Source organism: Parasteatoda tepidariorum, chromosome 5 (genome assembly GCF_982258835.1).
Source record: "Parasteatoda tepidariorum strain Cologne lab strain chromosome 5, Ptep-v5.0, whole genome shotgun sequence".
NCBI classification, from domain to species: Eukaryota; Metazoa; Arthropoda; class Arachnida; order Araneae; family Theridiidae; genus Parasteatoda; species Parasteatoda tepidariorum.
The window spans coordinates 36,333,425-36,359,860 of record NC_141759.1 but is presented as its reverse complement, the minus strand read 5'-3'; the positions used below and the strand labels follow the sequence as shown (position 1 = coordinate 36,359,860).

Genomic DNA, 26,436 nt, shown 5'->3' with positions numbered 1-26,436 from the left:
TTTGTTAAAAGTTCTATTGTCTTGTATGTTACAGATGTAGCATTATACCATAAGCAGTATTCCATAAAAACAGCATCATTAGCAATAATATAACACGCAAATAATAATTTACCTTTGCATCGCCAAGTTCATTCATAATTGACTCCAGATCTTCATTAATTTCAGCAACTCTCTTTTTTGCTTCCTGGACTTCTTCACCAATCTCTTTTTCCTGCTTGCGCAAGTCTGTTAATCCAGTTTCACTAGTTCTAATTAAAACAATAATTTCATTTTATTAAAAAATTAATTAAAAAAACATTTCTTTTTAATAATATACACAACCAAAAACTTTTTGTCACATCATTATTTTATCACAACATTTTCTAAATTTAAACACTCACTGCTTTTTAAAACAAATTAAATTTTTCTTTTAGAATGCCTTTACTTTACCAACAATAAGTACAGTACAGAACCCGTTATCCGGAAATCAGTAAACCGGAAAACCAAAAAACCGGAACGAAATTCAATAAATTTTCCCGCCATTTAAAAAAAAAAAAAATTTTTTTTTCCTCATCAGATTTTAGGATTTTTCTTTCCTTTTTGAAAGATGTTTACCTTACCATCATTTTGGAAACAATCATTAGTGTATTACTTCGTTTTTACATGATTATTTCCAAATATTTTTTATTTTTTTTTTAGTTGGGTTTAACGTTAAAAAAAACGGCTTTTTGTAGCGATTCAGAAAACCGGAAAAATCAGTTATCCGGAATAGCGATGGTCCCGATCGTTCCGGATAATCGGTTCCGTACTGTATTAATATAAATTTTTTATCAGAAATTTTGCTCTAAAAATAACTTGCTTATTGATGAATAGGAAGTTAGTTTGAGAGCTAACTTGTCATAAGAATGTATTATTTTCTCTCTATTTTATACAGCAGAGTAAAGTTTGACTTCACAATTAGCCGTCCAAATTTGAAATCCAAGTTAACCAGTTTACAGTGAAGAAACATTTTTTTGCCAACATTGAGTTTGGATTTAACATTAGAGGGATAATTTCAATACTACTTTTATGAAGTACAGTATAACCTGGATCATCTGAAGTAGTAATTTAAACTGAATCTACATCAGTTATTCTTACATCAGTTTTTTGCATACTTAAGTCTTAAATATTTCAGATGACAGAGGTTCATTGCTTGAAATTATTCTTTTTTAGCAATTAACTCAGGAAATCAAGATATTGCATCTAAAAGCACCACAATTCATTTTTGCAGAAGAGAAGGTTATGCTAATCAAGGTAAAATACACTAATAAATAAAAAAAAACAGCTTTATGAATAAACTTTTAATTATTGCTTTAAAGAAATATACAGCTTTTTGTAGTTATAGTTGAACCAGATTGCATTAGACCAAGTGTTTTTTTTAAAAATCTATTTACAAAAAAAAAAAAAAAAAAAAAAAAAAAAAAAAAAAAAAAAACTAATTATGCAAAATTTGATCCCTTCTTCCAAAAAATAAATAAAAAAACATACTGGATTTAGAATATTTTTTAAAAACTTTCAAGCAATTGTTTATAATTTATGAGATCTGTCAAAGTCTACACTACACATAGCCTAGACCACAAAATTTTAGTTCCAAATTTTAAAAATACGACAAATTCAAACTTTTAGAGAATGATTTATTTTAAAGATCCAAGGAGCCTGCTCTGTATAAAAATTCAGTGAATGCATGAAATTTTTTTCATAATTAGATTAATTTTCAATTAATCAAGTTATGGACCTGCACAAAATTTCTCAAAATAACAAAAAGGTTTTTTTTATATTATCAGGAATGTATCTGGAAGTTATTTTGAGAAATGCATATGATTTTTATCAATCTAAATGCATTAAATGGGTATAAAGCAATTTATTGATATAAATTGACCAAAATAAAGAATAAGAAGGTCTCTTTTCTAGAAAATCTAGAAGGTCTCTTTTCTAGTTAAATGTGTTATATGTTAAAATCAAGTTCATGAAACATGTTTTAAGCAGAAATATCAAAATGAGTAAAGTTAAAGCTAATTCAGAGAAAATCAATATCAACAGACCTGATGTATTCAGTAAGCTTCTCAAGTCTTCTAACATTTTCCTCTAGTTCTGCTCGTTTTTGCTTTATTTTCGACTCTACTTCAGCTTTTTTACGAATTTCATTATCACAACGATCTTGGTCAGATTTCTGTTCTCTATTTACCGAGTCTAGTTCTTGCAGATAACGTGATGAAAGTTTTCCAGCTTCTTCTTTTAGTCGATTATACTCTTCAACCTACAGTAAAAAAATTTCCATTTCAGGAAGTTTAAAAGTAATAAATAAAAGCAACAGGCATGAATTAATTTAAATATTTATGAGAATACATAATTTAAAAGCCAGCTTCTTCAGTAATAATATTCATTCCTTCTTCATGTTGTTTACCAATTAATGAATAAATAAAAAATATGGGCATTAACTGCCATTAAAGTAAATAAATAAAAGTTTATAAACATTTTGTTTATTTACAAATTGATTCAACCACTTAACACTAAGCTGATTTACTCATTTAAGAATCTACCAAACAAATGGTAACTTATTTGCTTTCTTCAGTTATTCATTCACTTAACTTACCAAAAAATACGAATTAACCATATAACTACAGAACAGCAGTATCAGAAAAATTTAAATAAAAAATAGGGAAACTGAACATTAATTATTCAAAGCAAAAGTTTTCAGGGCAGAAATATTCAAGCAAAAAAAGGTGGAAAGAAAAACAAATTATACTAGTTATTAACTGCCACTATAATAAATTGTATTTATAAGAAATTGCGTTTTTGCAAGAGATGAGATTTTTACATGAGAGGGATTTAAATAGGATAGAATCTAATAAAATGAGCAAAAAATAAAATGTAAATAATGTTTAAAATGAACATGGAAAAACTTGCAAAAAGCTGTTGTAGTAAGCGGCAATATTAAATAACCAGTGTTCTCTACCAATAATTGCAAAAACCAATTTTTTTCTCATTTAAGATAAACTGGAATGGATGCAATGTTATAAATACTAGTTAAATAAAAATATATCATGATGAATATTCCAATGATCTAGTCAATCAACATAGTATGAAAAACATATTATGCTAAGATGATAACCCTTTTTGGACGTTTATGTGAAGTTTTCCTAATTAATTAAAATTAGCTTAAAATAAAATACAAAGCCCAACATTATGAATGGAAGCAAATCATACATAATGCTGAAGTTTAGTAAATTAATAAAAGTATTAGACCATACATCTTTGCATGTAAATTTTCAAAATCATATATACATAATAATCTTACATATTGAAAACTTGAATGCTGTTCTAGTTTCATTTAAGAAAACAAATATTTAACGCCTTCATGGAAAATAAGTTTGGAAATCTTTCAAAAGCAAATTCCGACAAGAATAATAGTGTGATAAAGGGTTCTGGCTACTGCAAGCCAGTGTGCCAAATCACTACAAAATGTCTCATTTTGGCAGCAAAATATATAACATTAATCAAATTGAAAGAACAGTAAGATCTGGGTTTTATATTCATTTCTATAAAGTAGCTACGAGCATAGCTTTTGTTTTCATTTAAGTTTGGTCATAAATGGATAAGCATGAAAGGAATATATATATTTTTTTTTTTGCAAACAATTTTAGCTAAAACAATTTAGCATTCTTTTTCTGGAGTAAAAAATTATTATTAATAATATGTTTTTTATTGATAAAATTTATTTTAAATTGTTTAAACAGAAAAATTTTACAAACAGAGTTAAAATATCTAACTGCCAATGTTATAAATATAGCATTTGGGAGTAATACTCAAGCTTAAATTGACTTGTTTAATTAATATAACAAACATACTTGTGAATCTTGAAGAGTTAAGTCTCGACCTTCAACTTTTGATTCTTCAGCAAGCTGTTGTTCAAAATCTTCTTGGTTATTTTCAATTTCTTGCAGCTCATCTTCTAAATTTTTGATTTCGCCTTCGTGTGCCTCATGAACTTTCTTGGCAGCTTTCAAAGATTTCCTATTGGAAAAAAAAATTTATTTTACTTTAACATATTTTCAAAAAATGATATTTTTCGGCAGTGCAGGAAATAGGTTGTGTAGATCAAATAATTTAATAGTTTTTTAATCTTTTAGAAATCAATCAACATAAAAATGGCAGGTACAAAACTGATATTTTTTTAAAAATACAATTGATAGTCCTATATCCAGAATAGTTGGGACATGGGTTCCGTATAATAGTTCTTTAAGGCAAACATCAAAACGTCATTAATCAATAAAAAAAATAACAAATAGATGGTAATTAATGCCAATTTCAATCAGCAACTATAAATCCACATGTGATTTTATAAACTATTCTGGATATAGGACTCTGGATATGTGATTTTACAAACATGGTTTATAAAATCACAATATCTTAATATGCCATTATAACTGTGATGCCACATTACGCATAACATATTTATTAGATATTAAAATTTCTTTAATTTTTATAATTAATTTTTTTAATCGTTCTTAATTGAATTTTAATTAAATTGAACCAATTATTTAATTTTTATTACATTTCATAAAAAAGCGAATATAAAGTATTTTATTCTTTTCTTAACTATCAATGTAATGGCTAAATTTTTATTTCAATGCTAATGTAAGACTTATTAATTCACTGTCGCTACTAAATAAAATCTATTTACAACACTTTATTCCTTATTGCTTACCACAAAAAAGCTTCAGTTACATGGTTATATAAATTTTCAGTCTTTGTGGCAGTTCGCTTTCACCAAATTATTTTCAAATTTAATAATGATTATGGGGGGTTGGCTTTATTTTTCACTATATTATCTTTCAATAAATCACCAACCATAAACCTCTTCCCATGCTCCTAACTGTCCGTTGGGAACAATTCATTTACTTTTAATTTCGAATTATTGGCGATTGGTTCGAAGGCTTCGGCCTCCAAGTCCCAACCGTTGAATAGATATCTTAACAAATATTCTTCATGTAAGGAGAATGATTTTCTTGATCCTTTTCAGGGACTTCTTTTCTTTATTTCTATAATTTTGGAATGTGGCCATGTTCAATTAAGTTTTACATAATAAATCAAATTTTCATAAATGATTTTATCAATTTTTCTGGTATAAATATCCTTACATCATATCCAAATTAAGATGTATCTAAAACAACCATAATATTTTAACTCTACAAAGAAACTACATCCCACTAACCACTATCGACTAAGAATTAGGACTAAAACTGCTACTATAATAACATACTGCCAAATCACACATCTCAGCTAGTACTCATTTCTCAACCCATCCAATTAGTGATGATACCACAATGAATCAGCATGGTTTTGTTGATCGTTTTTTGGTATTCATTAAAATGGAGTCTCATTTGGTTTTTAAAATCTGTGGTTTAATATATTATTTCATATTGACGATTCAACAAAATCAAATGTAGATTTACGATTGAATTTTTGTCAGCTATTGCTACGGATTTTCATAGTTTTTTAAAGCTGCATTATCATACATGGGAAATTACGAACTGTGCATTTTGAAGCTCTTGATTTGTGATGATTTTATTGCCCAGATGGTTTTGTTGATCACATTTTAAACAGTTGGAGATCTCGACATAGTCTAAAAATTTTGATTTCATTTTTAATGAAATACTATTACCGCTTTGATGATTGAGATGGCTTAATGATGCCATCTCAAATCAGAAATTTTTCAAAATGTGAATTTCTTCACTCCGAAATCGAGTATGAGATACTTGCCAGTAGAAATTCTAATATGCGAGACAAGGGGAAAAAATGCTTTCATTTAGGTGATATCCAATTTTTTTCACATTATAGAGGAAATTGGATTAAATTTGAAAAAAATTTAGAAGTTGAATAAAAATAAGAAAGCGGAAAATTGGGAAAAGTGAAGGATTCTCCTCCCTGCATATATTTTTTAACACGTTACAAGTGTAAAAAAAAAAAAAAAAAAATTTTAAGGGAAAAAGAGTTTTATTTTGATTGTTAAAAAGTGTCTGGAAAAATAGATCCTTCCTGTAGACGAACATCTGGATATGGGACTTTGTACAATAGCTTAAATTTTCAAAGGATGCAAGTCTCATAAATTTTCAATTATTATAAAATATTTTAAATATAATGCAGTACTTAGCAGTTTCCAGTTTTTTCTGCATATGAGTTGTTCTTTCCTTTGCTTTTATATAAGTAGGTCTCTTTTTATTCAGCTCCACTTCCTAAAAAAATTACAAATAAATTTTAAAAAATTAATTATTAAAGAAATGCAATTCTAATAGAAAATTAATTATAAGTTTATATAAAAAAATAACAGAAAAGAAGCTAGCAGACACAGTCAACAAAAAAAAAGAAAAAAAAAGGATTAATTCATACTGCTTCTCGTATCTGCTGCTCTATTTTTGAAAATTCTCTTTGCATTTTCCCAAATTCTTTCTTCTTTTCTTTAATTTCCTCTTCAATCTTTTCCTTTTTTCTGCATGCTTTTTCAAGATCTTTATTTTTATCAGCAAGCTCCTCAGTTAAATTTTCTAAATCTTGCTCATTGTGGAACAGTTTAAACAGATAATAATGAATTTGCTTAAAGGCCTATAACAGATTAAAAAGAAGGATGTTAGTATGCAATGTAAATTAAAGAACATCACATATGTCAATTTATTATATAAAATAATTACCATTTTTAAACGAATTTCAACAAGTCAGAAATAATATTTGCAGGACCATTGTTAGAGGTGGGCAAACGGGGTGACCGTCTAGTGCCATTAAAATTTTAAAACTTGTTAATATACTTATGTTGTTGTTTTTTCTCTCCCTTCACTTTCGTCTCACATTAAGAAATTTCTTAAACTCTTCATAAATTACTCTCCTAGTTCTACCTATTTCCCAGTAGAAAAAGTTTCTTTTTATCTTATAGTCAGTTATTGTGGCATGTGTAAGCATGTTAATACATCTTTCCACTGGGAGTTGTGAAGAAGACAATGTCATTATCATCTTCACTCATCTTGCTAATTAGTTACTGTCAATGAATCAAGGTTTCTAGCTTCGAGAAGGACAGTGATACTGTAGTAAAACAAAATTTTACTGATGCTATGTGAAATTTTTTGATTGTTTTAAGAATTTTTCATACTGTTCCTGTAACCATTAATACTACAGAATGTTCATTTTCAAAATTGACATTGATAAAAACATATTTGAGATCAATGATGATTAACGCCCACCTTTTATCACTGGTACTCATTTCAATTGAAAATTATCTATCAACTTCCATAGATTATTCTGTTTTAATAGACAAATTTGCAACTCAAAAAGCTTGAAAATGTAGTAAAATAATATTTCCTTACATATGTTTCCTTATTCTCAGAATATATCATTCATACGAATTATTTTAATTTAGGTTTCCAAATCAGCCAAATTTCATTTCTGTTAATGATTCTTTATATCATGCGTTTAATTTTTAATATAATAAGAATTCAATTTTGATATCATAGAAATTAATTATATTAAAAATTTCAAATATTGTCCATTTGTGAGTGTGTGTGAAGTGTAAAACCTTAAGAACTGCCACTGATAATATCAAGGAAAATAAAAAGCAGGGTTGACATAATTAGAAACTATTTTACTTAAAATCACTAATTTAAATGATTCATAATGAATTTTTTAAATCATAAATTTATGTAGAAAATATTATTTATACAGTACTGCATGTATATACTTAAGGCTGAGAAAATAAATTACTGATATCAAATCTCATTGATAATAAACATTCTATTCTTATATCCAGGAATAAGTTAATAAATTAAAAAACAAAAACAGATTTATTTATTTTTTGTCTAAGAACTTAAATGGACAATATGATACATTTCATATTGCATCTGCTCATTGTAGTATGTAAAATAATTTACTGTTTCACTATCAGTAAATATATTTCAATTATACTTATTTAATTTAACAAATATTTATTTTAATACAAGAAATTTAAAATCTTATAAAATAAGCAGTTATTGTAATTAAAGAATAAAGACTTGTTCTGCCAAGAAAAATTTTTATTTCAGATCTAAATTAATTACTTTTCATCTGATAAATTGATACTCTGTCTTTACAATTCATTAAAATTTTGAATTTGATAGAAAAGAGTAACTGACTTCATTTATTCAGTAATTAATTTGCCATAATTAAATAATTATACTAACCATTTTGTTATCGATGGTGTTAAAATTTTTAATTGCAGTATTGTTGCAAACAAATATGAAACATTATTAATACATGTTAGAGTTTTGATTGTTAAACAGGAAAAGAATTTTTAAAAAAATATGAATGAAATTAAAAAAAATCTAATGTGCAATATAGATGTTTTTTTAATAAAACATGACTTTGATCAACTCTGATAAAATGCCTCAATATTTCGCCCCAGAGCCACTAAAACTCTAAGCACGGTTCCGCATATTTAGATTAAAAAATATTGGACCAGAACACAATGTAGTTGGTTCAGTTTTCGATTCTTTGAGCTAAATACTATGATGTACTTCAACAACTATATAACTTTTTGCTGATAAGTTGTATGCTTATACTACACTATATAGATAAATCAATGGGCACTTTTGGTTTTTAACTATTTTGACAGGAAATACTGAACCTATTGTTCTATAATGCTAATACATGCTATGACAGTAATATACACATACTTATTAAAAAAGATTTACCCATGAATATTTATGGGACCAGAAAAAAAAGCCCATTTTTTATTTTGAGAAAAAAAAATTGAACATTTAGTGGCAGTGAAGTCCCAGGGATTTTGACCAGCACATCAAAATTAACAGGAACCTTAACACCGGCGCTGTATAGAAATATTCCAATATAAAATAAATTCTCAATCGTGGATCCATAGGTAACATATAGCTATTAATATATCTAGATATATCTTTTTTTGAAATGCCTATAAGCATATTTGTTTTCATATATTTACCTATAAAGACATAGACATTTTCTCAAAGCATTGAATTTTTTACTTTCTGTTTATTCATTTAAACTTAAGGAACAATAAAAAAAAGTACTGATGATATCATAATTGATATAATCAGAGCATATTAGATAAAAAAATTATGTTAAAATTACGCAAATGATGATCATTACCAAATCTTCTTTAAGACGCTGATATTTCTCTGCCTCTTCTTTTTCCAAACGAGCCTCTTTCTTTTCAGCAGCTATACCTTTTTTCTTTTGATAAGTGAATTGCGTATCTTCTTCTGCTTTCATCATTTCAGCTTTTAATTTTTCATATTCATCTTTGTGTTCAATTGAGCTTCATGTGAGCAAAAACGAAAGAAAGAAAAAAAAAACCAATTAACAAAGCAAAAAAATATAATTAAGTATTTAAGGTCACTTTAACATTACAACTTTAAATTCGTGAAGAAAAAAAAATAATGAAAGGCAAATAACACTTTTAAATTACACTTTTGCAATAACACTTTTAAAGTATATATTAAAATTAGTTTTAAAAGAAAAAAAAAGATTAAGTTTCTTTGACAAGAGTTTTTGTTAAAATAAAAATATTCAAAAGTTAATAAATAAAAAATGTAACTGACTGTGAGATTTCTTCAAACAAAGCAGTTCTTTCTTTAGGACTTTTCATGGCAATTGATTCTACTGCACCTTGAAATACAAGGAAGTTTTTTGCTTTGACATTGATGCCTAAAGTTTCCAATCGACTGGTGTATTCATTATGAGTAACAGACTGAAATAAAAAGGGATAAAGAGTTTGTTAATGAAGCAAAGCTACTTAATCACCATTTATTAATTGACCATAATATAAAACCATATTTTCTGACATAATCTTGTATTACATAAGCAAGTATTAAATTCTACAAATAAGCAAACTAATGAAAAATATTTTAATGTCAGCAGCATGAGCAAATAACCAAATTATATTGTAAATTCATCCCTATAGTTGAGCTACAAAGATGGAATAGCTAATCATGTAGGGATTTATCAATAGTAAACGATTCCTTCTAACACACAAAATATATTTATCATTAACAATACAATATTCATGTAAATATTAGAAGCACACAATTAATAAAATGTAATTGTTAAAATAGATGATTCTGTGTGATAGTACATGAAAGTATTAGACACATTATATAACTAAAAATTACGAATCATTTACTGACTTTAAAGGCCTAATAGAACTCTAGATGAAACTCTATAATTCTGACCACTTTAATTATTCATTTTAGATAATAATTAAAAATATTAATAGTTTTCATGTAATTTCAATAAAGGAAAAACAATAACGCTATTTTTCATTTCTTAAAATGTTGATTTTTGAAAGTTTTGAATTTTTATTGCCTTTATTATTTACATAATGCCCCATAATGCCAATATATTGCATCATAATGCCAGTTAATAAAAATTTTGGCCTTTCTCACTTTTCTTCATAACATCCCAAAGTTAAAGCTTCCATACTTTTCTCATTAATACCACATAACTTCCCCCAGGAAACATGATTTTCTCATGAAATTTACAATGCTAATGAAATGGTATTTTTAGCAGTAATAGTGGCAACACTATATAAAAATGAATAGAGCAAGAACCAGCAGCTAAAAAAACTTGCTTGTAATGTTGACTATTCTTGAGCGTATACCTTATGTTTGAAATGTATTAATTTAACAGCATGCTTGAAATGTATTAATTTAACAGTATGCTTGAAATTATTTTTTAATCAACCAGTTCATAAGTGTAATAAGTTTTACTAATAATATATATACATTTAAAGAAAAATTTATAACACCTAAATAACTAATATTCAACTAGTAGATATATCAATTTACAGAACATGCAGTTACAGTGATTCTACTGATGCACTATAACAAGCCAAGAGCTTGGAAAAAAATAATGCATCAGCAAATTAATGAATGAATGCTGGTAAAATTATGACCAAACTCTAAGTATCTGAAGAAAACTCCCCCCCCCCCCATATTAATAGATAAAGATGAAAAGGGAAAGAATTCTGAGTATCAATTTACATTGTTGCTTTTTCCTGATGCAGGTGTTTGGTCAGCCCTAATTAAAATGCTTGATAGCTTAAGGATAATTTCTTTTTGCTTTTAAATTCTATGTTTTGAATATTAATAGATACAATAATAGAATGCAAATATTAATAGAAGGTAGAGAATTACTACTTTTGAATGCAGAGCCGCTTTTATTTGAAATATGGAAGTAATTCATCCTAAGATTAGATTATGTAATTCACAAAGCCTAGCAGAATCACTGTTTTTTTTCTCTCCTTAAATCATTACTCTTGAATTGATGTTTTTAAATACATCAAATGGGGTTCTTTATTTAATTGGTGATTTTATTCAAAATACAGTTCCAGATGTAAAAAAAATATAGAAAAACAAAAAATATCACTTTGAACATACCTTTGAATCAATTCTGTACTCTGAAGAAGAACCAGCAACAATCCGAGTAAAATGTATATCAGTATGTTCACTTTCACAATAAATGGCTGTCACATGGGCTCGATTAGCCACAGGTGCACCTATGGGAGCTCCATGAATCAGTTCCTATTAAAGAAACCATAATTTTATAAAATAAAAATGCAACAGATTATACAATATTTTAAGTAAACATATTAAGTCACAAGAAATTTCGAAATATTTCAGATTGATTTTTTTCAATATAATTCAAAAAAATGTATTTATCCAGTTTAAAAACAATAATAATTATAAACGAGCATGCCAAACAAAGTCAAAATCTGTAACATAAGCCTGATATAATTTAACATTGTAATTATTATAATATAGCCCATGAATTAGAGGTATTTAATGATAAAAAACAACTAGACAGAAACATGTGGAAGTTCTAACAAATAATTTATAATATAGTAATATATAATACAATACTACTATGAGGAAACTAAATTAGCTCCTAAAAAAAAAAACATAACTTTTATTTTTAAGGGGTTAATTTTGTCATAAACTTACGTTCCAGATTCTTAATTTTTTAAAATTATTTTAATATTCACTAATTCAATCAATCATCTATAAAATCAAAATACTATAATAATAATCATAAGCTAATTGAGATTTACCTGAGACTATTAATAATTTAAAATTACACTTATTTACAAAATGTTTATTGGATTGGAAGATTACAAAGTATAACTTTCAAAGAAATATCAAATAAGAAGTTCACTTACACTTAATTTTTTAACTCTCAAACATGAAGTTTTTTCTCCTAACACAAAACTAATGGCATCCATAAAATTTGATTTTCCTGCAAAATTAAAACATTTGTATTATTAGTATTTGCAGTGATATTATAAATAAAAAGATATTTCAGCAATAAAACTAAATAAATAAAAAAATTTAAAAAAATACATACAGACAGTAGTGCCTCCCAAATCAAGAAAATGACAGGGGACAGAAAATTTGTTCTTTAAATAGAGATATCCCTTATTCAGAGAGAAATTAAAAACTAATAATAATAATATAACAAAAACTAATAATATAACAAAATTTTAGTGAGTAATTTTTTAGTAATGAATTCAGAGATTTGTAGCTGAATCACAGCAAATTGTAGCAGCAAAATTTAAGATCTGTTTTTAAAAAAGACATATTATAGCAAGATACATTTGAAATTTTAGTTGTTGAGTTGTAAGTTTAAACAATAAAACTATTAAAAAGCAATTGGAAGATAAAAAGTAAATTTTAAAACACAGTCAACCATAAAATAAGAAAAGAAATAATGGAAAAGATAAAAGTAAAAACTATCATATATACATGTAATTTCTGATGTATTGTCATGTGTCATTTCCAATGAATGTACATGGTATATTCTAGCCCTTAAAAGGGCAGGGTACTAGAAACTGAAAATGGTGCTTTATTTCCCTTAAAAAGAGAACGCATCACAGAAAAGTGCATTTTTTCCCCTTCTTTTTTTTAATGGCTGGCACTTGGGGTTTGTCCCATTGGCCAAATAAATGCCCGAACTGCTACTCTCTTCTCGCTACCCAGTGGGCACCTGTGGCAAAGCCACGGCAGTGGAGCAGCGTCACCCACATATTTTGCAAATATTTCCTTAGTTTTTTCGAAATCCAATATATAAAAAACTCTTAATCTAATAATTAAAAAAAATCTTCTTTTTAAAGAGAAATAGTTTAATTTAAAAATAATTCCTCAGATACATTCATACGTTTTCTAAATCGGTTTTTTAATTGAATGTAATTCCCGAGTTCTAAAAATGTTGTGAATCATAAGAACAAATTAAATATCTAAGGATTTTAACAATGTTGAAATGGCTGAAAAAAAGTGATAAGTAACTGTAATAACAGATGTACAAAAATGATTGAAAATTAATGTGGATTTACTATGAAACAAATCTAGCACATAAATAATTGATTACTGGAATACATAACTCGTTAGCCATAACATTGTATTAATTATATCAGAATTGGAAAAATTGCCAGGATGTAGCTGCGAAACTATAAAAAATTACCGGGAAAATAATCCATGAACAGTGTGACTGGAACATATGAGTGTGCATGACAAAAATTAACTCAAATTCAAAAGTTGCAAAAAACATATTAAAAATATTGGAATTTAAAAAAAAAGAAAGCCAAAATGATGCACAATTGCCGTAAAAACCATTATCTAATAATGTAAAATTACGCTGCATGCGTCATAATATAATATCCAATTAAATATATTGCAAAACCATGTGAAAGGCACCAAAAATAATTTATCACAAAATAACCATCCAACGACCATAAATTCAAATGGAATTGTCATGAATCGAACGTGTCAAAAAGTGATAACTCAAATTCTTAATTTGTGCGTCATATTAATAACAGCCTATTAAAAATATTGAAATTTGAAAAACAAATCGAAAGGCGCTGAAAATTTTACTATCCAATGATATAAAATAACAATGCAATCGTCAAAAATCAAATGAAGGAAGAAGTGATCATTCAAATGTCATAACATTATATTAAAAATGGGGATATTTCCGTTTCGTGATCCGTCGCGCCAACTACAATTGCCAAGGAGCCAAATAGATTTTAAATTTGCAGATTTTTTTTTAAAAAAACATGTAGATGTTTGCTTGCGGTGGCTAGGATTTATACTTTTCTAGTTCTTTCAATGATTTTTTTTCTTAGTTTCATGCGGGTCACGGGGATATTTCCGTATCGTGATCTGTCAAGCCAACTACAATCGCCAAGGTGCCAATTTTTTAAAAAAAAAACAAGTAGATGCCTACGAGTTATACCTTTCGAGTTAGTCCCTAACTGTGATGTTTTTATTAGTTTCTCGAGGGGCCACTGCCCGGAAGTTTCCAAGACTTGGCGATTATTCTGCCACAGAATCACGATACGGAAATCTCTCCTTAAAAATATCTCAATTTGAAAAACCGTGTGAAAAGTGCAGAAAAAACATAATAAATTACCATGGACAAAATTATGTTCCAAAGTGAAATTAAGACGGAATGTGATAACTCTAATTCTAAATTCGAATATCATAATAACACCATATTCGAATGTCGTAATAAAATTGTATTAAAATTATAGGAATAAGAAAAACCGTATGAAAAGAACCAATAATAAATAAAAATAACGGTAGGAAATGCAATTAAAAAAAAGATAGAAATCTGGGAAAAAAAGAAATCTCATCCTTGCATTGTCGGGAAATCGCTAAAACTTAGCGATTATTTTGTCGAAGATTGCGGTACGAAAATCTTCCCGAACTTTCATCTTTAAAATAATCAGTCGAATTAACTATGCTTAAATAAGTCTATAATCTTATTAGTTACATTAAATTCATATGCCTTAACTTAGAATCTATGAAACTAACATTATACACATATCATTAACTAAAAATTGGAAGATTCTATATGGAACAAATTGTTCTTAGTACAGCATAGAAACCTAGGACAAGTTAGAAAATACATCATAAAACATCCTGCTTTAAAAAGCCCATGCTGTTAATAAGAGTTTATGCATAAAATATAAAGCTGGTAAATCTCAATACAGAAATAACATTTAAAAAGGGAAGAAGGAATATAATTTGCAGATGACCTGAGCCATTAGGTCCAATAATAGCTGTAAACGGCTTTAAAACTCCAATTTCCTGCTTCCCTTTATAAGACTTGAAGTTCTCCACTTCAATGCACTTTAAAAACCCCATTTTTCAATGGTCAAATCACAAAAATTCTATTAAAAAACATCAAAAATGATATTATTAAACGTAAAACCTAAATGAAAATATTTACGCGCCGCAGCAAGACTTTGTTGCCAACATCTAACACTAAAAACTTATACTTACTTTTAAATGAATGTATTGACCTATTTCCACTAGTTCACTAAATTGTGTCGCGCATGATGATTTAGCGCATGAGAATTTCATTTAGGGGTCAATCTTTTTATTTTTCATAAAAGTCTTCTTTGTGAGTGTATTTAATCTAATTGAAACAAAGCTTTTTACAGATATTTGCAATAAGCTTTTTTGCGAGATAGGGATGGTGTTTTCATTAGAAATGTAAACAATCTCGAGCTCGGCACTTACTCTAGTTCCGGTTAAAAAGTTTGTAGCAGCTTACTACATGTTATTCTGATAGGCGATGTTTTCAAACGGATAATTTTGTTTTCAATAAAAGAAATAAATTAGATAATTTCTGAGCTCAAATCTGCCATATTTCATAAGATATTAATGTTAATATGTAATTCTGGTGAGTTTGAAGTGAAAATTTGTTTTAGTTTTTTAGAGATGTATTGTTAAAAAAGGTGACATAGTTGCTTGATTTTGAATAACTCGCTTTTTTGGCAGTCTTCATTTAGCCTCTTTCCATAAGTTTATTACTGTTTGTTCTTGTTGCAAGCTGTGCGCCATCTTACGTTAGTGTTAACACTTTTAGCATTCTAAACGCAAGTAATAAGTAATCAAATACATTGTTTGCAAGAATCTCAAAACACAATGATGCCGAATGGCTTTAAAATGCAACGGAAACAGTAACCCGGAAATTTAGGCGGTACCGAGCTTGCAGCGTTCCCTAGTGTAGATTTGCACATTCTAAGTTGTCTCAGGCAACAGGAAAGTACTAAATACTGCCTTATTTTGATAGGATGAACTAATAAATACATGCTTTGCTTAACCTAATTACGTAAAGTCTCCGAGAAAGGCAACGTCCCGCAGTGGACTGATCGTTAAGACACGGTTCCCAGCAGATCACCGAAGTCAAGCATCACTGGCTGCGGTCAGTGTGTGGGTGGGTGACCACTTGGATCAGTCTGCGTGGGGACCGAGGGTGTGCGGTATTGGTCCTCGTTAAATTGTGTTTCCGTAAAGTGCTCGACTTCGCGCGCAGGTCGTCGGGCTACCGAAGCGGGGGTGCCATCCCCTCCGCAGAGGATCAAAATTGTGATGGCATGTCTTCGGATCATCCTCCGGGATGTTTCCCAGACCGTCGCCAATAGCCCACTGTGCAGCTCTAGTGCGACGTAAATTAACAACAACAACCGAGAAAGGCCACAAAATTAAAAATAATAAAATTAAAAAAAAAAAAAAAAAAAAAAAAAACGTCGGAATTTTTTTTCAGCTTTTATTTTTTATAACTAAAGCTTTTATTATTTCATTATTTGTGTCAGTTTTTGTTTTATAGTTTCGTGCATGATTTTCTAGTATTAAGTGTTGATTTATTGATGATTATTTTTTCTCCCTTTACCACGAACGGGTATTCAGCTAGTAAAATTATAAAATAATCAATATAACAAAACAATTAAGAACAAGAAGTAAAAAAATAAAATGTAAAACATTAGAAAACACTGATTCAAAAATCAGTCAATTTTCACTTTCGTAGCTTCAGATACGAAATAATGAAATAACGAAAAATGATGTAGTCAATAATGTTAATTTGCTTCAGTCAATTTTAAATCGGAGTTTTATAACGATTTCTTTCAGCCTTAAAAGGAACTTTGAAAAATAATAATAACAATAATAATAATAAAGAACTCTGATATCGGAATCAATAATAGATTCTTCTCAATTTCCTTCATTTCGATAATATGTATCTAAACATTTAAAATGAAACAGATTTGTAGTAAAAAGATTTAAAATAATGAGGCAGCAAAAACATCAATAAGTTGTTTATTTTTAAATGTTTTTTTCAGGAACTTTTTTCATCGTGTTTACTGAGTATTTCAGAATTCATCGTTTTTATGAATAAAAAATATGAGCATCACGCCATGACAGTTTTTCGAGAAAAAAGGCGGAAGAACAACATCTATAAAAACAATTTTTTTTATTCAGAGCTTCAACCTAAAAGATCCACCTAAAGTATTTAAGTGGTAGTATATGCTACAGGGCTAAAGAAGGGAAAAGGGTTACAGGGAAAGAAGGGTTAGTTCATTCCGCTCTTATAGAGCTGAAGCTACGGTTTCCCTCCTCATGAGGGCACGCTACACAGATCTCGGAGATCGCAAGCAAAGATATTATGAAAACTTTGTATCATTCTCTCTGTAAAAATAAGTTCGACTTTTTCTTGATATTAGCTTTCAAATTTTATGCAATTAACATATTATTTCCTTTCAAAAACATAGTTTAAAAAAATGTTCTTGGCCAATATATTAAATTAAATATCATTTTAAACTATTAAAAGTATTTTACTAGTTGTCGTAATTGACGATATAAATACTTCATTTTAAAATTTTCAGTTTTAACTTCTCTTATTAAAAAAAAAATTTAATGCATATATTGACACCTTTTTAGCTACATATAGTTCGATAACGATAATTTGTAAAGTTGGGTTAAATTTAGAAACCTGATTTTAAAATGTGCTGTTAATGGCGATTTGTTTATACTTAATCATTAGGAAACAACAACCTTAAACGCTAATTATTCTAACAAAATAATAATTTAGGTTCATAAAAATGTTAGAAATTTTACAATTGGGTATAATATGAAAAAAACACAACTACTTCGATTTAGTAGGAACAACATATGACGCAATGCTAAACGAATGGAATTTAGTTGTTGTTTATTTAGTGATTGTTATTAGTAGTTGTTGTTATTTGTTTTAGTTGTTGTTGTTTATTTAGTTGTATTTAGTTTCAATAACTTTTCTTTATAATGCAATAAAATCTGGAGAGCAGCTATTTAAACGATCGAACACTTCGTTTGTTTATTTGTGGCTTGAAGTTAGGCTCGCAGAAAATGCCGTTCATGGGTTAAATTTAGTAGGAACAACACAACCTGTGACGTAGGCTATATTATACCCATTGCTTATAGATATTTAAATTGAAAAGAATATAATTATATTGAAAAAATAATTATATAATAACTAAAAAAAAATTATTTTGAATAACTATATTAAAAACTACGTTATGAAATTAGGAGAATTTTAACTATTAATTATCAATACTTTTCATTTAAGTTTTTATTTTCTTTGACTTATTCATTTTTTAATTTTATCCTCTGCCTTTTTTTTGAGCTAACTGGGCTGTTTCAATTTAGATGGCGAATTCTTATAAAAGTTCTGAAATGCAAAATAAGCGTATTGCTGTTTTATTCACTGCGAAATATCGTCCCTCTATCATTTATAAGTTCTTGGATGACACTTTTTGATTTTCTGTCCCATGCACACTTTGAAAAATATTCTCAAATTCCTGGCACACTATGCTGCTGACGGAATAATTTATCCTCCCTTAGATAAGAGAGTATTTGGTAAAGTTAGAGTAATTTTAAAATCATTCTAATCGGCAATCCAAGCAAACGATTTCTCATATCATCTTCATAATCTTGTTTTAAGAAATGCTTACTGCATATTTGTTCATATGTAGTATTAACTGGGTGATTTCGTTTGTAACGCTGAAGCCATTCTTTACATAGTTGTTCATTTACTTTAGGGAACACGTGGAAAATTATATTTTTTCCTTGTGTGTTTCTAACAGAATTTTTGTAAGTTGCAATCGCACAAACTGGCATTTCATAAATAATTTTAAATTTTTGTAGTTCACTACACAAAACTGAGAAAAATCATTATAGGAAACAAGGAATGTCTTGGAATATGTCGGAAAATGGATTGCTCCAATCTTAGTTTAAGCTAGTTAGACCGAACGCTTCGTTCTTGAAGTAAAAGCTCAAGCTTTGCGCCACCGTGACGTCACACGCGAAAATCGGAGGTTTGTGGCGAGAGTCTTCAATGGAGTGAACTAGCCCTTCTATTCTCTTTAGCCCTGAGTAAGATACCCATTAAAGGAAGTAGAATTAATATTCTTTCATAGCATGGGAAGTAGCATTCAAATTCATCGGGATAAATTTATCCAATCAAATTTGAATAATTTTCATTTTGTATTTCACTTAGTTAAACAGAAGAAATAAATTTCTTTATTAGTATGGTGATCAAGATTTTTTTGTGTTTATTTTTTTTTAAACAAGAAATATACTTTATTAATTAAATTTTGCTACCACTTTAAAAGCTTTGGTGAAAATTTCGGAATTTTAAAAAACTTTTTTTCTTTCCGACAGCTTCTTACTAACACAATTGTCACTCACGTTATCTGATTAATGTATTATAAAAGCAATATTCACCTATTGCATCTGATCAAATATCTAATAAATATAATTTTCTCCTATAGTATCTGATTAACAGCTTTTAAACACAATTCTCACCAAACTGTATTTTATTTACTTATTTTAAAAACAATTTTCCCTTTATTGTATCTAATTGAAAGCTTTTAAACACAATTCTCACTTAATCGTGTGTTTGATTAACATCTTATAATGACAATTTTCATCTAATTGTATCATTCTATCTAATTAACTGCTTTCTAACACAATTCTCATCTATTTGTATCTGATTGACACCTTATAAACACAGTTTTTCATGGCACTGATAAAATTTGTTTTTTGAGGCTTTATCACCGGTGGTGTTTTTTCCTTCGGATTTTTTGCTCCTTTTTATTTGATCAGCCATGTAAGAAATTTAGGGTTTCTTTTTAAGATGAATATAATCGTTTCTTTGTGCTTTTTTCGGCCTGAACATGTCATTATTTTTTTTCTTTCTATCAGTTTATTTCCCCACAAAAAGAGTGATGAGCGGAATAAATGAATTCATAATAATAAAAATATCTTGAAGAAACTATTCATTCAAATAGTTTTTTCCTATAGAATAAAACTTCAATGAGGATAAAAAAAAAATCTAATTTATTTAATTAAAGAGAAAAGCTTATCGCACAATAAAATTCATAAACAAGCAAGTGCGATAAATGAGTTTTGAGCTGAACATAGTTATTTAACAGGAGCCGGAGTTGCTGTAAACAATTTTGAGCTTGTGGTTTTGTTATGACAATTTGCTGGACAAACGGTGTTGTAGTGTTTATTTTGTTATTGCCAGGGCCGGATTACCCATTAGGCCATGGTTTGGGGCCCCTAATAATTAGGGCCCCCCTTAAAATGGATTTTTTGAAAATAAATTAAGCAAAACAATGGTTTTTCAAATTTTTTCAAAATGTTATGATTATTTTTTAGTTTTAATTTAATAAAATAAAGTAAAATTTAATTTATTATTATTTATTTTAATTTTAAATATGCTTTCTTAAATGAAAAGATAGATAAATACTTTTATATTTGAATAAATAAAAAATATACGAGAAAAAAATTTAATCTAAGGGCCCCCCAAAAATTTGAATGGTCTAAGGGCCCTGAGTACGCTTAATCCGCCCCTGGTTATTGCCACAAAAAAATTGGTTTAATTTCCCTCGAAAATGGGCAGAATTTATTACTTTTTCATCATGCCTTGTTTTTAAAAAGAACATAAATAGCATTATAAACTTTCATATTATTTTTACTGATTTTCATTGTGAATATCGGTCTTTAAAAAATGGACTTTTGATTCCGTTTTTCAATCTTTTTTTTTATGGAAAGTGTTTCTTTCTTCTTTTTTTTTTTAAAAAAAAAAGCTAAACTAATGGATCAACATGAATTTGTAATCCGATGTCGTCCATTTGTTCAAATTACTTGGAACATTTTATTATATTTTTTTAAAGAGATTAAAAGTCAACAGTTCCCTTTACGCGGTTGTTCACAGTTCCTATATAATTATAATTGCGCTGTACGAGCTTAGAGTTTTTAAAACCATTTTATTATTTAATGTTCTGAATTCGAAGAAATGCCTGAAAAATTACGTCTATAGTATACGGAAGCACACTCACCACTTTGAAGAGCGAGACTTCGCTCCATAATAATTATGTTTTGTGCTTAAGAAAGTACGGAAAAATAAGAACGGAATTTCTAGTTTAGTTATTAATTCTGGGTTAAACATTGAGAAGGCGCATTTTCGCTTGTTTTTTTTTGTTGTGTCCATTTTCTTTCTCTTAAATACACATTTCAAGCTGTATTCAAACTAAAAATCTCATCGATGACATTTGAAAATCACTTTTAAAATAAAATGTTAATTTCTCCCATAACCAATAAGCATGAAAAAATAAATGAATTTACAGCAGAATTCTTCCTTATCAGACATTGTCATTGCGACTGGAAATAAAAATGTTATAATCTTTCAACGTTATTATTCTGAAGATTGGTTATTAAAAAGTGCAGTTTGAAAAACAATGTATTTCTTAGTTCATATTTTCAAATGCTCAGTAAATATAATCAAAAAAAAAAAAAAAAAATTCATGAAATCAAATATTTTTCAAAAAATTTATTTTCTCGTATATACTACATTCACTGTTTTTATTACCAATTTCCTTAATATTGAAATTCTTCCTAAATTTCCGAAGTTTCAAATGGAACGTTTAAATTTCTGAAATATCTGGAAAAATAACGTGCGATATTTTTTTTTCAATGCTGAAAGAATTTTTTATTACTACTAAGAAATATCAAATCATTGTTAATATAAAAAAACATCAACTTATTATTTCTGATTTACACTGGTTGATAATATATTTTTTTTTCCTTAGCGATTAAGATTTTGTATCAGCAGCGATATTCACCGAATTTCGAAAATATGTTTGTTCACGTGTGAATATCAAAAGAATAAGTTTCTTTTTTCCCCCCTTAAGCTCCTTCCACAGCTCACATTTATAAGACCTTTATAATTCACTTGATTTAGTTCAGCATTTAGTCGCCGAATGTGATGTGATATATTTATTTATTATCATGTTTTTTTTAAATAGCTATTTTAATTTTAATTCAAAACTGTAATATGCCTTGATGTAGTAATCACCAATGAAAAGGTCATTTGTGATAGAATTATTACATTAGGAAGTTTAAGAGCTATCAAGGCTAGTGCCGGTTTCGAATCTCATTTTTTTAATGATTTCATTGTGAATTTTCTCACTTTCCGTTCGCAAAATTTTCTGCATTAATATACTTTCATTTAAAAGTTGCGTTGAATTATGGACTTGGAAGATATTTTAAAAAATGTTAGAGATTTCGAAATGTACTAAAAGATTTTGCCCTGACTGTTTTTCTTCTTCCAACTTCTACTATCGTATCATGAATAAACTTTAGAGTTATTTTCGTTTCCCTGAACATTGGTGCTATGTCCCAGAAGTATATTCATCTAACTTGTCCATAGAACACAAAAAAAGTATCTCATCAGATCCCCTAGTGATCCATATTGTTCTTGATATGATTTGAATTTTAGCAATTTACTTCTTACGGAGAATTACACATTAGATCTAAAGTCATCTTTGAAAAATTGTGAAAAAGGTTGAACCTGTGAGACAGCTGTTACAGAAGTAAGCAGAAACGGTATGTAATTTTTGTTTTTATACTTTTATACTTAATGCTCACTATTGGTTAACACATTGTGTAATGCTACAATAGTATAAAGTTCGAAATTCTGCAAATTAATCTAAACGATTTTCAGTCTATAAATTTACGTGGATAAATTTAAAAAAATAACTAACTAGTTTTTAGCTTTTAATAAATTTTAAATTGCGAATAACTTATTTAGAATAGATACAAAAATATAGTCTTTTACATAAAAAATAACTAATTTTTTTAATGAATTCATTTTAGGAATGAATTAAGGTTGCTTATAGAACCCAAATGGGATTCTATTTTAGCCTCACATTGACCTATTTAACACGTTCACGCCGGGGTGGCCCACCGGCGGGTCACGCTAGATTGTCTCATCGGGCGGCGCACCGGAGTAAAAACTGGTAACAAATAAATCACAGATTAAGCTCGTATTTCATGTATATCAATCTAATCATGGCTGTATTCATTTTTCAATGGCAACTAATGTAAATCTCCGATCCAGTTTGTATGTACATACTTCAAATCATGGTTACTTTATTATAATGTTACCACATTGTTACATAATTCAAAATGTTTTATTCACTGTATATAATTTTCATGATGAATGGGGTAGGGGTCGCTGCGCGGCCTAGGCACCCAGTTTTGTTTAAATAAAGAAAGAATAAAGGATGCAATTTTTATATTGAATTGCTTCTTCGCCTCCCGAATATTATCTAATATTGAAATAGTTCTTCTACCAGTATTTTCTCTTTTCCGTCCCGCTTTCAGGCGCAACAGCCGGCGTGAACGTGTTAAATTGCAAATCTTGCATCATTAGCGATTTTCACGAATGATTTTCTAGTGGTAGCAAAAATTAATTTTAGTATATTATTTTTTAAATATAATATTATTTTAATATAATATTATTCAATTACATTATAGCAAGCTTACTGAGTCCTCTGAATTCATTTCTTGCTTGTTTCATTGAAAGTTAAATTGAAAGAAAGCGTTATTTGAAAACACTAGACAGTATATAAATATTGGATAGCGCAATTTTTCTAGCTTAGGCTTAAAAATCAGTTGGAAATAGTAACCCGGAACTCTTATGACGAATATTAACCCCCAACGTCATCGGTGCTTTGCTTTACACGGTCAATCACCCATAATAGAGAAGTTGCAAGACAATATTTACGAGATAGAAATTGGGTGTCTAGATTGAAAGTTGATGCACTAAAATCTCAATTCTTAGAAATTAATAAACCAAGGAAAGAATTCCCTGTACAGAAACAGTTAGTACTTTTTAACAGCATTTTTCTCACTATGAAGAAGACTTGCACTAGACCTTAACAAAATCTCTTATATGAGACCGCGCAAACTACCTTAAGAACAAACCAACATAGTTGTCTTGCATTCCAACTTTTACGCATTTGTCGTAAAATTTTATTTTTATATTTAAAGTGGTAGTAAAATGTTTGTTTTCTATACATTCCTTGAATTTATAAACTTAATTTATAATTTTTTTTTTTACCATCACTAATTTAAAAAAAAAGCATATATATAATTATGCTTTACTGTTGTATCATACCGTATACGTTACGTATATCTTAATCAAAATACAGCGCGTGTTACTGCCTAAAATTGTACTTTAAATTCCATTTTACTACCACTGGGGAAAAGCATCTTCGAAAGGATTAAAAGTTGGCAGGTATGCGAATTTCTAAACTTTTGATGCATTTGAACTCGTGAAAAATTAAAAATTTTAAATCTACATATAATTCTAATTTTCTTCTTTTTATTTTACTACCACTAGATAAAATTATTATCGGAAAGATTTAAACTTATTGGTAAGTAGTAAAAAATTAAAGTTGTGGAAAACCCCTTACCATTCAAAGCATTTTCATTCTAAATTAACAAAAATTACTTAGACATTAGCTAGAAACTTTTTGCATTTAGAAAAAATAGAAACAAAACAAAAACAAATTGGAAATTTTTTATTAATTGCCAAATTCAGTTCCGAACAAAATTATGAAAAATATTTTGTAAATGTTTTTCGGTAGACAAATGAGTAAGTGTAAAATATCCAAGTGTAAAATTTTATATTTCTGGTAGCAAAAAGAGACGATGCTCTAACCTTATCGTACTGTTGTAACTCGATTCTGATAGCCATGTCGGAGGGTGGCAGCAACACCTTCTAGAAGTGAGAAGTCCTCTTCACGGATCAATTTAGTAGTCCGACGTAATGAACAAAAACTGCGAAGTGGGGTAATGAGTAAGATGTCAAAACTTTCGGATTACTAAACTGCGCAGTCATGGACATTTGGCAATAAGTAAGATGCCATAACGTTCGGACTACTAAAGGTTCTGGCTTCTTGTTTATAGTAACTCGTGCAGTGGCCTTCTCTATACTCAGGAAAAAGGAAGCATGGTTTTTTTACTGCAGGTTGGAGGATTTGAAATTACTAAAAATTACAAACTGCAAGAAAAAGGCGACAAACAGAAGAGGCTGATCCGAAAACTTGAGGGAGGCCAAGGATTGTATTACCAGGATGATGATATATGCAGAGATGCCAACTTACTCCGGACAGCAAATACATATATATATCAAAGTGGTAGTTAATCAATTGTGATTCTTGGCTTAATAAATTCAATTTAGTAGATTTTTATCCACCACTATTTCTAAATAATTCGTAGATTTATCGAATTCACCACTTTACAATACTCATGTCATGCTATACCTTTTAAAAAGCAAGCATAAATAGTTCAATATTTGCAAAATTTAGTTTGTAGTTATTTACCGTTTTTTTAAAATTATTTTGGCGTGTTCGGATCAGTTGGCATCTCTGTATATGCATGCGAAAATATAAATATGGTTTTTTTTTATAATAAGATAATTTATTGTTCGTATCATTTATTCCTTATTGATTATACAGGGTACCTGGGGTCCTTGAAAAATTTCAGTATTGGTCGTAAATTAAGATTACTGCTAGAAGATATTTCTTATTTTGACATACCACTTTATCGTTTAGGTTTGTGGCTATAAAGCTGGAATATTCATGCTTATATACTTTCTTCGAAAAGCAATTTTTAGTGGTGGTTACACAGAAATTAAATTATCGACATTTGCTTAATTTTCGCTACCACTTTTTAAAATTTGCAAAGCCCTCGGGAACTCTGTTATGTCACGGTATGACATAAAAAAAAAGGTTTTATAATGATTAAAAAGATAAATAACATCCTAAATTACTAAAAGGAAATATGATAAATATTTCCTCATGAAGAAACTAAAATGGTAAATATACCTAAAAATCAAATTCACTTGCGTATTTTTTCAGCTATTTAAGATGAAGTCTGGTTTAATTAATTCTCTGTTTCATTAGATTAACGCAGTTAAATAACAATTTTCATCGGCTTCTTTCTCATTCGAATTTCATAAAAATGTTTATTCAAGTGTTCATTTCAAGAGATGGAACCTTTTTATTAAGATTGTTTGTAAAGCTTTGCATTTAAAAAATTATTTATATTTATTTTGTTTTGATTCAGCCTTGCACAAAAATGTGAAGCGATAATATATATTTATTATTTTGAGCTAATGTCGCAGTTGGATAACTTTTAATGACAAATTTTATTACGTCTTTAAGTCGATTTGCTCAGTAACCTGATGTTGGAA

At 28.4% G+C, this 26,436-nt stretch overlaps 1 protein-coding gene across 1 annotated transcript in view; it reads right to left on the bottom strand.

Moving 5' to 3' along the window:
- SMC1 (structural maintenance of chromosomes 1) overlaps positions 1–15,334 on the bottom strand; it is a 42,267-nt gene extending 26,933 nt beyond the window's left edge. Inside the window, exons 1-10 of the mRNA XM_043041835.3 lie at positions 15,104–15,334; positions 12,230–12,306; positions 11,451–11,594; positions 9,615–9,763; positions 9,163–9,331; positions 6,409–6,621; positions 6,169–6,254; positions 3,867–4,032; positions 2,061–2,275; positions 113–248 (exon numbers count right to left, since the gene is read on the bottom strand). Coding sequence (XP_042897769.1) covers positions 113–248; positions 2,061–2,275; positions 3,867–4,032; positions 6,169–6,254; positions 6,409–6,621; positions 9,163–9,331; positions 9,615–9,763; positions 11,451–11,594; positions 12,230–12,306; positions 15,104–15,212 — 1,464 coding nt within the window. The 5' untranslated portion in view covers positions 15,213–15,334. The remainder of the gene's footprint in view (positions 1–112; positions 249–2,060; positions 2,276–3,866; positions 4,033–6,168; positions 6,255–6,408; positions 6,622–9,162; positions 9,332–9,614; positions 9,764–11,450; positions 11,595–12,229; positions 12,307–15,103) is intronic.
- Between the last annotated feature and the right edge of the window lie 11,102 nt (positions 15,335–26,436).